Raw genomic sequence first — 16,091 nt, forward strand, 5'->3', positions numbered from 1 at the left:
AGTTGGTAAAGATTTATTTATTCATTTTCCAGATAATCGTGAAGAATTGTTCAAGTGTTCTAGGTGACGTATTGTTTCAGATTAGTTATTAAAATAGCAAAGCAATGTCTACTGTAACTCCCCATTTGATCAATCATCCAATATTAATGTTCTTTAAAGCTTAGTAAATTAGTTGAAAAATAATAAGTAGCACAGTATTTAGAGTGCAGTTTATTTAAATTAAGGCTCTTGAATTAAAGTTTTACAATGAAAGATTTCTGAGTTTGTACACATGACCATGTAGTTGCCCATGTAAATGAAGTTGTTCTGAGAATGGGTTTGTAGAGGTGCCCTGAAAATGTAAAGCTTAGCAGGAGAGAGGATACGTCATAGTGCAATATAGCAAACAGAGTAAACAAAGGTCTGCTCAACACTCAGGCATGAAATATACTCAAAAGTATGAATTTCATTTTACATTTTAAAGTGTGCATAGGACATATCTCTATCAGAATATGGATGGGCACCTAACATAAACAACAATGTTAACAACAAATGAATAATTAAGTTGAATATCATTTCATGTAGTCTTTTGTAGCCTGTTTATTTTTTCTTAAAGTGTCTGTTTATATTCTTTCCTCATTTTCAATTGCATTTATTTTATTATTGGATTATAAGGTGTTTAATTTGATACAATTACTATTCTTTATTGCAAAATGTGTTGTTTGCAAATCTTTTGTACTATTCCCTTGCTTTTTTTTCTTACAGTGTCTTTCATCAATATGGATGAAATTCAATTTATGAATTTAAAAATATATATAAATTGTTTTTTGATACAGGAATACAAAAATCATTGGTCTTCCTCAAGGTGACAAAGATTTTCTTCTAGACATTTTATAATTGTATGCTATTTTTCTACGCCCATTGTTCATAATGAGTTCTTTTTTTGTGGTGTAATTTATCAATCGAAGTTTTTTTTTTCTAATATTTAGATATCCAATTGTTTCAGTACCATTTTTTAAAAGTACCACCCTTTCTCCATTGAATTGCATTTATACAGTTGTCCAACATTGTTTTGATATTTACTTTTGGAATTAATTTCTAGATTATAGCCCATGAATTTTAGAGTGAGACTGACAATGAATACAAGATATTGTTGGAATATTATTGTGATTTCATGAAATTGGTGTTTTAATTAGAATAAAAATGATATCTTTACAGTATTGAGTTTTCCAAATTATCAATGTAAAGTATCTCTTCATTGATTTTGGTCTTCTTTAATGTTTTGTAGGTACAAATCCTGCACATTTTTGTTAGATTCATTTGTAAGTTTTGAATATTTATGAGGTTTTATTAAACCATATTTTAATATAAATTCTTATTCAATTTTGCTAATATATAAAAATAAAATTTTGAATTTTGTTTATTTTGGTTTCACGCTAAACTTAGTTTTGAGTTCTAATACAATATCTTTATATGTAGATTCCACGATTTTATTTATAAATCATGTTGTGTGGATGAATTTATTCATTTGTTTACTTGCATTATTTCATTGTTTAAAACCTTCAGTACAGTGCTGAATGGAAGTGATGAGAGCTGACACATTTTTTCTGATCCTAGGAAGATAACATTCAGTTTTCTACACTAGATATGATGTGTTGCTGTAGTGTGTTTTATAGATGCTATTTATCAGATTGAGGCAGCTTCCTTTTATTCCTAGTTTTCAGGTTCTTTTTACAAAAAGCAGATGTTGCATTTTGTGTTTTTTTTTTTCCTGGACCTAATGAGAAGATTGCATGCTTTTTCCTTCTTAATGTGCTAATATTTTGCTAACGCTAGCAGTAGAGGCTTCTTAAAACTCATGAAGGGTTTCTATAAAAATGCCTGTATCTGACACAGTGCCGTAAGGTGAAGTACTGAATGCTTTTCCCTTAATATCGAGAATAGGGTAAAGGTGTCCAGGCTCATGATTTCTTTTGTACATTTTATTGGCAGTTTTAGCCACTGCAGTTAAACAAGAAAAATATAACCATGATGCTAGGAAGGAAAACATTAAACCTATTTCTATTCACAGACATCATGATAACTTGCATAAAATCTAAAGGTTTCTATGAAAGTACTAGAATTTGTAAGTTGAAAATCAATTACATTTATGTGCAATCTTGCAATACAATCAGTTACAGAATTAAGAATATATGTTTTACAATAATAGCAAATAAAAAATAAAATGATTAGTAATAAAGAAAATAAACAACTTGACTAACGTTTTACAAATGAACTTTTCCCTTGCACATTTCTGTAATTTATATGTGTATAAAATCAAGATGTATTCAGTCTGGTTAACTTTTTTCTCTTTTTAAAGATGAATGGGGTAAATCTAATGATACAAATGTCCCCAGAGGTTTAAAAAAAATAATCCACAACGACATATCACATGGGACAATGTTTCATTTAATTTTTCAAATTGTGGCCTCCAAAGGAATGCTTCCATGATATTCTCCTTGGCCCATATCCCACTGGCCATGATGACCTATATTTGAGTGATTAACAGCTACATTTTAAATACATTTTTAACCTTTGAGCTTGCAATGCTTGTTGAAATACTTCTATACATTAATTCCAGATGATGGCATATTACCCATAATAAGTATCCTCATTTCTTTTATTTCTTTATGTATGTCTGTATGTAACGAAATCCTCCATCACTCTGTTGGAGTAGTCACAATCTGGGTTTCTGATCTAAATCTATGTTCAGAGCTTCTGAAGTCAACAATTCAAAATTATAAGGAAAACACTTATGAAGATGGGGGATGAAAACCAGTTAGCTCTTCTTACGGATTGAATTGTGTCCACCTAAAATGTGTATCAATTTGGCTAGGCCATGATTTGCAGTAGTGTGTGATTGTCCACCATTTTGTCATGTGATGTGATTTTCCTATGTGTTGTAAATCCTACTTGTATGACATTAATAAGGCAGGATTAGAAGCAGTTATGTTAACGAGTCAGGACTCAATCTATAAGATTAGGTTGTATCTTGAGTCAATCTCTTTTGAGATATAAAAGAGAAAAGTGAGCAGAGAGACAGGGGGACCTCCTACCACAAAGAATGAAGAACCAGGTGGGGAGTGCATCCTTTGGACCCTGGGTCTCTGCACTGAGAAGTTCTTAGACTGGGGAAGATTGATGACAAGGACCGCCTTTCAAGCTTGAAGGGAGAGAAAGATTTTTCTGGAGTTGACACCCTGAATTCGGACTTTTAGCCTCCTAGACTGTGAGAGAATAAATTTTCCTTTGTTAAAGCCATCTACTTGTGGTATTTCTGTTATAACAGCACTAGATAATTAAGACAGCTCCTTTCTTTGAACAAAACCTATATACAATCCCAAACAAAATAAGGAAGACTTGAATTTAAAATCGCAATGTAGTGATATATTTAATTAATAATTTAAAAAGTAGAACTTGTTACACAATGCTTTTGGACCCATATGAACTTGAGCTATACTTAGCCTTTAAATTTTGGCTTATGAACCAAAGTCAGAAACTTGAAAAATGGGAGAAAAATAGGTTTTGCCTTTCTTTGGTCTGTTTTAAAGTGGTTCTTTGCTTAGATTTTTTAAAAGTCTAATTTTGGTGATTTAATTCCTGGCTTCAGTAGAAACACCAAGCTAACTGTGCTAATGTGGGTCACTCATAGAAACTCACATAGCTTGCTCCCTTAAAACCAGTAGGCAATTTTTTGGTAGCCATCCACTTTTAACTAATAGCTTATACATACACAGCTACCACTCCTTTGTCAGTTGTGGCTTACATGTTGCTGTGACGCTGACCAAATTTCAGCGGAGCTCCCAGATTAAAAATGAACTGGGAAGAAAGACCTGGAAATATACTTCTGAAATCAGCCAGTGAAAACCCTATAGATCACAATGGAACATTGTCCGATCTGCAACTGATCATGCGGCCTGTGCCAAACAGGCGAGCGTTTTGTTCAGCTGTAGATGAGTCACCATGAATCAGAGTGACTGGGTGGCAGTCCACAATGAAACATGTAAACACAAACCTGAATTAGCTGCTTATATGTAGACCATTAATTTGGCTAAATCCACCAATATTAGTTGCACCAGAATCTTCAATCCCTTTGAATAATTTTGGTAAGTTTTGTTTTCAAATGCCACAGCAATATGCCCATGTCTTAAGATTCCCTCGTCAAGGAACAAATTTACTGTCCTTTTATTGGGTCAATATTTAACACCACTTTTTTTTCTTTCCTGATTTTTGTCCATTTGAGGGGTAGATACAGGGATCACATAAATGGATTTAAACTATCATCATTGTGACCTTTATGACTGTACTGAGAAATACAGCCAGAATTACGGCCACAATCAAGATACCTAACAGATCTCCACTGCCCTGGACCAGAGATGAAAGCATATTCAGAACACAGTACTGCTGAGTAGAATGTAAAACTGTTTATAGTGTAATGTTGTTTTTCTACAGAATATATGTGCAAAAATATAAATGCAATGTGAAAATACTGAAAAATTCAAGATAAAAACATAATTATATTGTGGTTATTGAAACAGATATGATTGGTTTTCTTTTGAGGATTTTCAGAAGTATAGCCTCTGTACCCAAATTTTTTTTTTTTTTTTAAGATATGAATCAATGTTAATTATTTAGAAGAAAGTATAACTTAAATTATGGAAGAGAAAATTCCTTCTAATTATTTGGTTTGTAGCTCATGACAAAAAGCCCCAGCCATGATTCTCAGAGGTCTGGGTTCCTAAGGTCAAACAGTTCAGTGAAAAACGAACAACGTGACCAAGAGATTTAGTTTCCAGGTCTGCCTTTCTCCCCAGACTATCTCTACATTCATTCTAAAATTTCTTCACAATTGGAGAAAAGTCATTAATTGGCTGTTTTATTGAGTTGCATTTTGAAAGAGGCACTCATTGCCTATTTAAGAATGAAAATTTATAAGAAAATTTCAATTTTAGAAAGGAGTGTGCAGTTTGTTAATAATAGCAAAGAAGACTTCAATAAAAAAATACATCAGGAAAATCTATCTTTTGGTGAGTTGATTCAGTGTTGGGTTTTCTTCTCTGTCTCATGTGAGGACTACTGAAATCCAGCAAATATCTGGCAGGGAAAACCTAAGTGAGTTGTGTTAGAGTCATTTCAACTTAATTCAGCTGATGGCATGTATTCAAGGTGCAGAACTACTTCCACCATCCCTAGGACCATTGTACTGAATTTGAAACTATGTCCCTAATTTCCATCTTACATACATTAGGGATTATGGAAGAGATGTTACATGTAATTCTTGTCCTTAAAACATGTGAAACCTTCAAGGAAAAAAAAAGAGTAAAATATACAGAGACATACATACATGCATAAAAAAAACAACAAAATATGCCAGTCATTGCACATAGATGGAAGATATTGGTAGAAAGAAAATAGAGCAAGAGAGAGAGAGAGAAAAAAAAAAAGATCTGAATTAATCAGCAAATTGTTCTTGCAAGAGTTATGTAGGGGTCTTATCACTGAAAGGTGATGAGGGATAAATATTAAAGAAGGATGAGAGCCACTTCAGAAGAAAAGACAGTAGAAGGTTAGAAGGTATTAATAATTTGTTTTTGAACAACAAAGGTTTAAAATATTTGTATTTTAAATGGGGTGACAAAAGTATTTGGTTATATCCTTTAGTATAAACAGAGCCCAGTACACATAACTCCTTTTTAAATGATTTTCAATATTCACACTGCTAGTATGAGTCAGAATTGACTTGACGGTAACGGGTTTTTTTTTTTTTTTCTTATGTTTGGTCATTTTTAAATCATAGAATTGGTGATATTTTCTTGGAACTAAAAGCATCAGAAATTTAAGGTTGAATGAGCTAATATTGGAAGGAGATGTTTAACTAAGTGTAAATGTAGGATTTCTTAAATATTTTAAAATCATAGCCTTATTTAAGACTCTTATGCTGAGCATTAAGGGACCTTGCCTAGTATTGTTACCCATATTTAATACAAGATGAAATTAAGGCTCACATAAATGAAAGAATTTGATAAAGTTATGTATGGAATAAGTTACTGAGACTGATTCGGAACTAGTTAAATATGATTCCTCAGCCCATGTTTTCTACAGATGGCATGATGTGACGCTGTCTTCTCTCCATCCATTCAAATCAGCCCCTTCTCTGAATAAGAAGATAAAACTGTTGAGAGTAGAGTTTCTGATAAGACACTTCCCTGGACTGTCATTTCTTAGTTTTATTTTTAATGCCATAGGCAAGGATGTAGTCGATCCATTCAACCCCACTTGTCCTCCCGGATACTTAATTGAATTTAATATAACCCAAAAGTACTTTAACAAAACTTTCCCTACAACATTGTTATTACATGTTCTGTGTCTTTTATGCATTTTTCAGTAACTTGTAAACTAATAAAGATGCCCTCAAAATGATTGTGAGATGAGTGAGGGAGTACCACATTTACTTTAAATCTTTCAGAACTCTTCCAGGTTGCTACGACTCCCTGTATTTATTTAACTTAAATTACATGTTGAGTACAACATATATTTTCCAGGGGTTGAGATGGAAGACTTTCTGAAAGGTTAAACAAATTTCCCAAATCATGTAAGAATGGAATGGGCACCGATGATTGGTAATATTAATGGAAACTGAAGTTACAGGGAAAGCGTTCCATAAAGGCAAGATGCAGCATGATCAGGGGTCAATACAATTAGAATGAAGAATCATGCAGACAGCAATAGGAATCTAGGTGCATGAAATGTAATAATGAGCTCAAAATCCTCAACTTTGTCCAAAAATTCCAAATACATAAGTACAGGGTTTGTGGCTTATTGGTAAGCCATGAGCTAAACTTTGCGGTTCAAATATTTGACTGTGAGTTCTCAGTCAGGTGTCCTCATTAAAAGTATAGCAAAGAAAAGCAGGTTACTGAGTGGACTCTCTCTTGGCTTGGCAAGATGCCCCTGGGAAGCTTACTTTTAGTTCTTAGTGCCAATTTCTACCCAGGAGTGTTAATGCTATATCAACAATATTGAGAAGCTCTTCTGAAACATTTAATAACCAACATAAGAAAGTAAATGGAAACAGAAACGAACAACACTAAGGAAATTTACCCAGAAAGAGAAGAGCATAAAGGGCCTACAGAAATTGTCTTGAAATATTTGAAGATGTATGATGTGAAAGAGGAATTAGTCAATTTCTGTGACCCCCAGAGAAAGAGATACATCAGGACTTCCAACATGCCAGAAATTACAAGGAAAAAAAAAAAAGACTACTTAAGAGAAATATTCAAATATATATTTGACTATTATTGTTAATCCCTGGTAAGTGTCACTAACGCTGAAAAAAAGGGATCATTAATTGTGAGGACAGGTGCTTTAATGTAAGGAAGGGCAGTAGAAATATTGTTGATGAAGACAGAAAACAATGCAGGTACAAATAGCCAGGACTTTTCCATTTTTAAACTTCCACGACTCTTAAACTTGGCATAGAATCTTTAATAAATATCACTTTGTTTCTGTTTAGCCAAGTTTGCTCAAACATCCCTAAGATTTCTTACTCCAGTCCAAGCTCTAGAGCCTTTAATTGATTCAGTGCCTTGATATACCTACGATGAAGTAATAATAGATTGCACCTCCAAATTCTTAACCTTCCTGGACATGACCCAATAACAGCAATCAAAGATCCTGAATTTAAAGGCTGATTTTTTTTTTTTTTGTCAACACGAGATGAAATACATGAAGCTAAAAAAAGTCAGCTCGATCTTCTATGAAATAGAAAGTGCAATTTTATAGCTGACACTATGTTCGTGGGATTCCCACCCAGTGCCATCGAGTCGATTCCGACTCATAGCGACCCTATAGGACGGAGTAGAACTGCCCCATAGAGTTTCCAAGGAGCACCTGGCAGATTTGAACTGCTGACCCTTTGCTTGGCAGCCATAGCACTTAACCACTATGCCACCAGGGTTTCCGTTCCTGGGATTAGTGTCCCTAAAGGAGATGGCAGGTGTTGATTTTTACAGGCAAGGCTAAAACTTTTGCCAGCTCCCAGATAGGTTCAAATTGACATCATCTTATCTTCTGTGTCTCCAAGTCCATTTCTAGATAAAATCTTTAGTTGTAGGTTCAGTCATGTGAAATTTCCAATATTTAACCTTCTTTTCCTTCCAAAACCAAGAAATTCACATTTATTAATCTTCCACGTTATTTCATCTTTTGCCACATCAGAAGAGGATTTTCTTTTTGGTTGTCATTAATAACTGACAGTGATAATTTTTATCCTGTACCTTTTTTGTGCTTCATAATTGATGATATGTATTTTTTCTTTTTATATGATATGCGGAAATCCTGATGGTGTAGTGGTTAAGTGCTACAGCTGTTAACCAACAGGTTGGCGGTTCAAATCCGCCAGGTGCTCCTTGGAAACTCTATGGAGCAGTTCTACTCTGTCCTAAAGGGTTGCTATGAGTCGTAATCGACTCGACAGCAGTGGGTTTTGAATATGTTATGCACTACAAGCAGACTGGATAACCAGAGGGAGATAATCAAAATAAATCTTCTAAGAATATCTCCAACACACTTTGTCAGAAAATAGCTTTAAATAATTGAGCATTTTGGACCCATACAGAGGGGATACAATGGAGTGAACATAGTTAACAGTGGATTGTTTTGACCAGACCACTTAAAGATTCTTTGAAGGAGGTTTTTTTGACTCCTTGATAATTGGATGTATATACCTACCAAAGTAAAACGTTCAATATATCAACACAAAATTGTGTGTGTCCACAAATATATTTTTCACTTAAAAAATTTACTGCTCACTTATATGATTTTCTTTTCCTGCTGAAACTGTTTAATCTTCCCAAGGCCACTTTTGCTATGATCATATGACTACTGTGACGCGTTAAGTGGTTTTCTTGATTCTGCTTTGTTCTTTTTATCTCATATAATTGTATGTTACTATGGGATATATGGAAAACCTGGTGCTGTACTGGTTAAGTGCTATGGCTGCTAACCAAAAGATTGGCAGTTCAAATCCACCAGGTGCTCCTTGGAAACTCTATGGGACAGTTGTACTCTGTCTTATAGGGTCACTATGAGTCAGAATCTACTTTACCACAACAGGCTTGGATGGGAAATACAATGCTGTAAGCATCATATACATTTATACATCATTTATATTAAATAATTATATTAATAAATACTATTTTTCTTATTTTCCAGATGAAGACATTCAGTTTTGAAAGACAAAGCTAATTGCTCATAGTAACAATAATAAAAGTTGATAGGTGGCCAGTAAAATCCAAAGGACCAGAAAAGATAATCTTGGTCTTCACTGGTCTACATCTATCCTCTCCTGAGTTGTTCCTCTGCCTGACTGCTCAAGTTTGCTGCTCAGAATCAATTTTCTGGGTTTTGTTTGTTTGTTTGTTTCCACAAGAGCCATGGTACTGGATGAGAAAAACCGGAGCTCTGTGACCACATTCGTCCTCCTGGGCTTCTCAGAATACCCACACTTCTGGGTACTGCTCTTTCTGGCATTCTTGACCATCTACACAGTCACTCTGGTGGGAAACCTGGGCATAATAGCGGTCATAAGGATCAATCCTAAAGTCCACACACCCATGTACTTTTTCCTCTGCCATCTATCCTTTTTGGATATTTGTTATTCCAGTGTGTTTACACCCAAACTGCTAGAAATCTTGGTTGTTGAAGCCAGAAGTATCACTTTCAGAGGCTGCATGGTACTATTTTTCTTTGGCTGCACATTTGTGATTACAGAAATGTTCGTGTTAGCGGTGATGGCCTATGACCGATTTGTGGCTGTTTGTAACCCCTTGCTCTACACAGTTGCCATGTCTCCTAAGCTCTGTGCTCTCCTGGTAGCTGGGTCCTACACATGGGGTGGGATCTGTTCCCTGACACTCACATATTCTCTTGCGGAACTATCCTTCTGTGGCTCAAACATCATAAATCACTCTGGCTGTGAGTATTCTGCCATCCTCTCTCTCTCCTGCTCTGGCCCTTACTTTAGCCAGATGGCGTGTTTAATCATTTCTACTTTCAATGAGACTAGTAGCCTCCTGATTATCCTCACTTCCTACATTTTCATCGTTTTCACTACCATCAAGATGACTTCTTCTGGTGGACTCCATAAAGCCTTCTCCACCTGTGCCTCCCACCTGACTGCCATCACCATCTTCCATGGCACCATCCTTCTGCTCTACTGTGTGCCCAACTCCAAAAGCTCCTGGCTCCTGGTCAAAGTGGCCACTGTGTTTTTCACAGTCATGATCCCCATGCTGAACCCCTTAATCTACAGTCTTAGAAACAAAGATGTGAAGGGGACAGTTATTAAGTTAATCGTCACCAAACTCCTTTCTCACTCAATATAATTCTTGAGTGTGTGTATATATAGTTAAGGCATAAATAAGAGTATATATATACTTATTTATGTCTTAACTATTTCCAAAAACTTTTATATGTATAAACGGTTAAAAAACAATTTTTTTTTATGTATAGTTTATGCTATTTCAATTTTGTTAAATATCCAATTATGCTCTAAGTCAGTTTATTATTACATGTCCCATGGTTTATAATTCTTAACATGCCTTACAGTTTCTCTGGGTTAATACTGAAATAATGCATTATGATTTGCTTGTTTTCAATTAATGGTTAAAAAAAGTATGTTTTACAATCTCCCCATTGGACGCCACAACGGTCAGTGGAAGAGGTCTGTATTATGGATTCACTGCTTGTACTATGGTTGGAGTCATGCTTAAGAAAAGGTCAGATGTATACGAAAGAGCTGAAAACATAGATCAGAAAAATTTTTAATAAATCCGTACTCTGATCCTCAAAACCTGCTCCTTAGATTCAGATAATCATATGAACATTGCTTTCTGATTCCTCTTAATAACTTGATTTTATTTTAGATAATGATGATTAAGATAATATTGAGTTTTAATAATCTCCCTAGCAGCTAAACACATGTGGAAGTCTATCATTAAATACACTTAGTTAGGCTGAGACCTCAAGATGTTTTTTACAATTCTCCTTTTTTTCAAAAGACATCCCTGAAGAATTAGCTAACAAGAACAATTATATTTAAAAATTATAGGGTACAACGTATGATAATTGTGATGTTTAAGTATTATTGTGTGTATATAGGCAAAGCAACAATTCTAATGTTTATTTATAGTTGATGGAAAAATAAAGCCTTACAAGATAGAGAACAAGTGGAAAAATAAACCATATTGAATGACCATTTGCTGTTTAAGAGAGCTGGATAAATTAACCAGGATTAGAAAACTGTGAATTAGTCCTAATGAGGCTGAATACATAGACCTGGGACAGTATAGAAAGGTCTGCAGAAAAATGTAAAATTTATGCATTCATTAATGAAAACATAAGGACTGTTATGTTGACAGCTAATGTAAAGAGATCATGGAAAATTACTCTGGCAATGTTGTATAGAATACTTTAAAGGTGAGGCATTTGGCTTGAGCATGTGACCATAATCTAGCCGAGTAGTGTTAAGGCCATATGTATTATGATAGAAGAGGAATTGCTGAGGATTAATCTTTGAACTATATCTTTCCTATAGGCACAAGGCTGTGATAATAACCAAGGGCAGCTATAAAGTGGTGGGAAAACAGAGAGAAAATACATTTGTGCTTTTGAGTTTAAATGTATCCCCTATGAACTCAATTCAAACTCGATGAAACTTACCGTCCAACTTCAGAGAGTAGATGTTTTCTACATTGAATTCCTAAGATGTGCCCAATGTCTGTGGCTGTCAAGACTGAGTCTGATTTTCAAAATCCATATAACGTTTTGGATATCACATAATTTACCCATAATTCTAAAAAATATTGAAGATGAATATCTATTATATGTCAGAGTTTGTCCCATATATTTTGCAATCATTATAAAAACTTTATATCTGTTCTATCAAATAAAATTTGTTATTATTGTAAAATTAATATTACCTTATGGAAAATATTCTTTCTTGACTTTGCAGATAAATATGACATAACTAAAATTGGGGAGGAATTGCCTCCTCAAAGTAGAGTTGACCTTAATAACGTGGATAAAGTAAAGCTTTGGGGACCTCCATTTGCTGATGTGGCATGACTCAAATTGGGAAGAAACAGCTGTAAACATCTATTAATCAGAAAGTGGAATGTAAGTATATGAATCCAGGAAAATTGGAAATCATGAAAAATGAAATGAAACACATCAACAACAATATCCTATGTATTAGTGAGCTGAAATGGACTGGTATTGGACATATAGAATTGGACAATCATGTGATTTACTATGCCAGGACTGACAACTTAAAGAGGAATGGTCTTGCATTCATTGTCAAAAAGAACATTTCAAGATCTATCCTAAAGTACAACACTGTTAGTGCTAGGAGAATATCCATATGCTTACAAGGAACACCAGTTAATATGACTATTATTCAAATTTATGCACCAACCACTAAGACCAAAGATGAAGAAATGGAAGATTTTTACCAACATCTGCAGTCTGAAATTGATCGAACATGCTGTGATCAGGATGCACTGATAATTACTGGTGATTGGAATGCGAAAGTTGGAAGCAAAGAGGAAGGATTGGTACCCAGAAAATATGGGCTTGGTGGTAGAAAAGATGTTGGAGATCACATGATAGAATTTTTTTTTTTAATAACTTTTATTAAGCTTCAAGTGAACGTTTACAAATCCAATCAGTCTGTCACATATAAGTTTACATACATCTCACTCCCTACTCCCACTTACTCTCCCCCTCTTGAGTCAGCCCTTTCAGTCTCTCCTTTCTTGACAATTTTGCCAGCTTCCCTCTCTCTCTATCCTCCCATCCCCCCTCCAGACAAGAGTTGCCAACACAATCTCAAGTGTCCACCTGATATAATTAGCTCACTCTTCATCAGCGTCTCTCTCCCACCCCCTGACCAGTCCCTTTCATTTCTGATGAGTTGTCTTCGGGGATGGTTCCTGTCCTGTGTCAACTGAAGGTCTGGGGACCATGGCCGCCGGGATTCCTCCAGTCTCAGTCAGACCATTAAGTTTGGTCTTTTTATGAGAATTTGGGGTCTGTATCCCACTGATCTCCTGCTCCCTCAGGGGTCCTCTGGTGTGCTCCCTGTCAGGGCAGTCATCGATTGTGGCCGGGCGCCAACTAGTTCTTCTGGTCTCAGGATGATGTAGGTCTCTGGTTCATGTGGCTCTTTCTGTCTCTTGGGCTCTTAGTTGTCGTGTGGCCTTGGTGTTCTTCATTTTCCTTTGCTCCAGGTGGGTTGAGACCAATTGCTGCATCTTAGATGGCTGCTTGTTAGCATTTAAGACCTCAGACGCCACATTTCAAAGTGGGATGCAGAATGATTTCATAATAAAATTATTTTGCCAATTGACTTAGAAGTCCCGGCAAACCATGTTTCCCAGACCCCCGCGCTTGCTCCGCTGACCTTTGAAGCATTCAGTTTATCCTGGAAACTTCTTTGCTTTTGGTCCAGTCCATTTGAGCTGACCTTCCATGTATCGAGTGTTGTCTTTCCCTTCACCTAAAGCAGTTCTTATCTACTGATTAATCAATAAAAAAACCCTCTCCCACCCTCCCTCCCTCCCCTCCTCGTAACCACAAAAGTATGTGTTCTTCTCAGGTTTACTATTTCTCAAGATCTTATAATAGTGGTCTTATACAATATTTGTCCTTTTGCCTCTGACTAATTTCGCTCAGCATAATGCCTTCCAGGTTCCTCCATGTTATGAAATGTTTCACAGATTCGTCACTGTTCTTTATCGATGCGTAGTATTCCATTGTGTGAATATACCACAATTTATTTACCCATTCATCCATTGATGGACACCGTGGTTGCTTCCAAATTTTTGCTATTGTAAACAGAGCTGCAATAAACATGGGTGTGCATGTATCTGTTTGTATGAAGGCTCTTGTATCTCTAGGGTATATTCCGAGGAGTGGGATTTCTGGGTTGTATGGTAGTTCTATTTCTAACTGTTTAAGATAACGCCAGATAGATTTCCAAAGTGGTTGTACCATTTTACATTCCCACCAGCAGTGTATGAGAGTTCCAATCTCTCCGCAGCCTCTCCAACGTTTATTATTTTGTGTTTTTTGGATTAATGCCAGCCTTGCTGGTGTGAGATGGAATCTCATCGAAGTTTTAATTTGCATTTCTCTAATGGCTAATGATCGAGAGCATTTTCTCATGTATCTGTTGGCTGCCTGAATATCTTCTTTAGTGAAGTGTGTGTTCATATCCTTTGTCCACTTCTTGATTGGGTTGTTTGTCTTTTTGTGGTTGAGTTTTGACAGAATCATGTAGATTTTAGAGATCAGGCGCTGGTCGGAGATGTCATAGCTGAAAATTCTTTCCCAGTCTGTAGGTGGTCTTTTTACTCTTTTGGAGAAGTCTTTAGATGAGCATAGGTGTTTGATTTTTAGGAGCTCCCAGTTATCGGGTTTCTCTTCATCATTTTTGGTAATGTTTTGTATTCTGTTTATACCTTGTATTAGGGCTCCTAGGGTTGTCCCAATTTTTTCTTCCATGATCTTTATCGTTTTAGTCTTTATGTTTAGGTCTTTGATCCACTTGGAGTTAGTTTTTGTGCATGGTGTGAGGTATGGGTCCTGTTTCATTTTTTTGCAAATGGATATCCAGTTATGCCAGCACCATTTGTTAAAAAGCCTATCTTTTCCCCAGTTAATTGAAACTGGTCCTTTGTCAAATATCAGCTGCTCATACGTGGATGGATCTATGTCTGGGTTCTCAATTCTGTTCCATTGGTCTATGTGTCTGTTGTTGTACCAATACCAGGCTGTTTTGACTACTGTGGCTGTATAATAGGTTCTGAAGTCAGGTAAGGTGAGGCCTCCTACTTTCTTCTTCTTTTTCAGTAGTGCTTTGCTTATCCGGGGCTTCTTTCCCTTCCATATGAAATTGGTGATTTCTTTCTTATCCCCTTAAAATATGACATTGGAATTTGGATCAGAAGTGCGTTAAATGTATAGATGGCTTTTGGTAGAATAGACATTTTTACTATGTTAAGTCTTCCTATCCATGAGCAAGGTATGTTTTTCCACTTAAGTATGTCCTTTTGAATTTCTTGTAGTAGAGCTTTGTAGTTTTCTTTGTATAGGTCTTTTACATCCTTGGTAAGATTTATTCCTAAGTATCTTATCTTCCTGGGGGCTACTGTGAATGGTATTGATTTGGTTATTTCCTCTTCGGTGTTCTTTTTGTTGATGTAGAGGAATCCAAGTGATTTTTGTATGTTTATTTTATAACCTGAGACTCTGCCAAACTCTTCTATTGGTTTCAGTAGTTTTCTGGAGGATTCCTTAGGGTTTTCTGTGTATATAATCATGTCATCTGCAAATAGTGATAACTTTACTTCCTCCTTGCCAATCCGGATACCTTTTATTTCTTTGTCTAGCCTAATTGCCCTGGCTAAGACTTCCAACACGATGTTGAATAAGAGCGGTGATAAAGGGCATCCTTGTCTGGTTCCCGTTCTCAAGGGAAATGCTTTCAGGTTCTCTCCATTTAGAGTGATATTGGCTGTTGGCTTTGCATAGATGCCCTTTATTATGTTGAGGAATTTTCCTTCAATTCCTATTTTGGTAAGAGTTTTTATCATAAATGGGTGTTGGACTTTGTCAAATGTCTTTTCTGCATCAATTGATAAGATCATGTGGTTTTTGTCTTTTGTTTTATTTATGTGATGGATTACATTAATGGTTTTTCTGATATTGAACCAGCCTTGCATACCTGGTATAAATCCCACTTGATCAGGGTGAATTATTTTTTTGATGTGTTGTTGGATTCTATTGGCTAGAATTTTGTTGAGGATTTTTGCATCAATGTTCATGAGGGATATAGGTCTATAATTTTCTTTTTTTGTAATATCTTTACCTGGTTTTGGTATCAGGGAGATGGTGGCTTCATAGAATGAGTTGGGTAGTATTCCGTCATTTTCTATGCTTTGGAATACCTTTGGTAGTAGTGGTGTTAACTCTTCTCTGAAAGTTTGGTAGAACTCTGCAGTGAAGCCGTC

The 16,091-nt window shown here is 35.7% G+C and overlaps 1 protein-coding gene across 1 annotated transcript; it reads left to right on the top strand.

Annotated features, from left to right (window-relative positions):
- Positions 1-9,452: 9,452 nt before the first annotated feature.
- Positions 9,453-10,403, top strand: LOC100664528 (olfactory receptor 1165-like). Its single transcript, XM_003423349.1, has one exon. It carries the CDS (start codon positions 9,453-9,455, stop codon positions 10,401-10,403), a length of 951 nt encoding a protein of 316 aa, XP_003423397.1.
- Positions 10,404-16,091: the final 5,688 nt, after the last annotated feature.

Source organism: Loxodonta africana, chromosome 7 (genome assembly GCF_030014295.1).
Source record: "Loxodonta africana isolate mLoxAfr1 chromosome 7, mLoxAfr1.hap2, whole genome shotgun sequence".
In the NCBI taxonomy this organism is placed as follows: Eukaryota; Metazoa; Chordata; class Mammalia; order Proboscidea; family Elephantidae; genus Loxodonta; species Loxodonta africana.